The sequence below is a fragment of the Phoca vitulina genome, unplaced genomic scaffold (genome assembly GCF_004348235.1).
Source record: "Phoca vitulina isolate PV1807 unplaced genomic scaffold, GSC_HSeal_1.0 scaffold4473, whole genome shotgun sequence".
NCBI classification, from domain to species: domain Eukaryota; kingdom Metazoa; phylum Chordata; class Mammalia; order Carnivora; family Phocidae; genus Phoca; species Phoca vitulina.
Window position 1 is genome coordinate 1 of NW_022594155.1, and position 1486 is coordinate 1486.

The 1486-nt window shown below is 47.4% G+C and overlaps 1 protein-coding gene across 1 annotated transcript; it reads right to left on the reverse strand.

Annotated features, from left to right (window-relative positions):
• Window positions 1-5: 5 nt before the first annotated feature.
• On the reverse strand, window positions 6-1477 carry PCDHB2 (protocadherin beta 2; the record flags this gene model as incomplete). Its single annotated transcript, XM_032400036.1, has 1 exon — window positions 6-1477. A coding segment is annotated over exon 1 (1236 nt), but the record flags the coding sequence as incomplete, so codon positions are not given.
• Window positions 1478-1486: the final 9 nt, after the last annotated feature.

Genomic DNA, 1486 nt, shown 5'->3' on the forward strand with positions numbered 1-1486 from the left:
GTCTCTCGGTCCAGAGCTGTGTTTGTCACGAGGGTGTAAAAATTCTCAACGGAAGGTTTAAGGAAGAAAGGAAGATCATCTTGAATGGAACAAACCATTCTTCCATTGTCTCCCGAGTCAGGATCTGAAACCCTGAATACAGCAATTATGGTCTCCTGCAAGTTTTCTGGGATATGATCGATAAATGTTGACATAGTCAGTTCCGGAGGGTTGTCATTCAAATCCATCACTTGGACAAACACCACGCAACTTCCAGAAAGGCCTCCACCGTCTGTCGCCTGAATATTTAATGTATAAGTCTGAGTGGATTCAAAATCCAGTTTCTGTGTTAAAAAGAGTTCTCCTGACTTTGCATTTATTTGAAAAGTTTTGCGAATCTCTTCAGAGGCTTGGGAAAATACATAAGATATTTCTCCATAGGTTCCAATGTCCAAATCGCTAGCAGAGACTATGGCAACCAGGAATCCAATGGGGCTGTTTTCCAGAACTTGCACCTCGTAAAGCCGCTTTGCAAACTCGGGGGCGTTATCATTGATGTCTAAGACTTCAATGTGAACCAGAGCAGTGCCAGTCCTGGGTGGAGTCCCGCCATCCAGCGCTGTGAGAGTTAACCTGATCTCAGCCTGTTGCTCTCGATCCAGTGCTTTGTCCAACACCAGCTGTGGTAATACGCCGTCGGGACTGTCTTGTAATTTAAGATGGAAATGGGAATTGGGGCTGACTGTGTAACTTTGGAGACTGTTGCTTCCTACATCTAAGTCCTGGGCACGTTCTATTAGGAAAGTAGTTCCGGGAGTGATACTTTCTGAAATTTTCAAAATTATTTCTTTGTCTAGGAACACCGGGGAATGATCATTTATATCTCTAATCCGTAGCTCAGCCTGAAAAAACTGCAGGGGATTTTCCAATAACACCTGGAAAGGTAGCACGCATGGCTCGGCAAGGCCGCACAGCTCCTCCCGATCCAGTTTCTCATTTAACAACAAGTCCCCTGTCTGCCTATCAAAATGCAAACGAGTTTTTTTCCCTTTGGAAATGACCCGAGCCCCCCGTGCAGCTAGCTCATTTACCTCCAGCCCCAGGTCTTTTAACAAATTGGCCACAAAGGAGCCACTCTCCATTTCCTCAGCCACTGAGTAGCGCCTAGGCTCGGAAGCAGCCTGAGCTATGCCCAGCAAAACAAAGAATATCAAGACTTGCCTTTGTTTCAGAAAGCGTTCTTTTCCCTCTCCAGCCTCCATCGCCTTCCGGTCTACCAGCAAACGTAACCCAGTTTCGGCTCGCGTTGTGGCGGACTCTTCACCTAGTATCTCGAAGGTACTGCGATAAGTGGAGACGCCTAGGGCCCCGATTTCCTGGGGCAAACACCTTAGAAAGCCTCCCCTTCCTGCTTGTTTCTTTAGCAGAGCATCTGGCTTAAGGAGCGCCGGCTGGTAGCTTTCTTCGTTCTACTTTTAATGCTGCAGCGCCACCCCGCGTCCTTTCC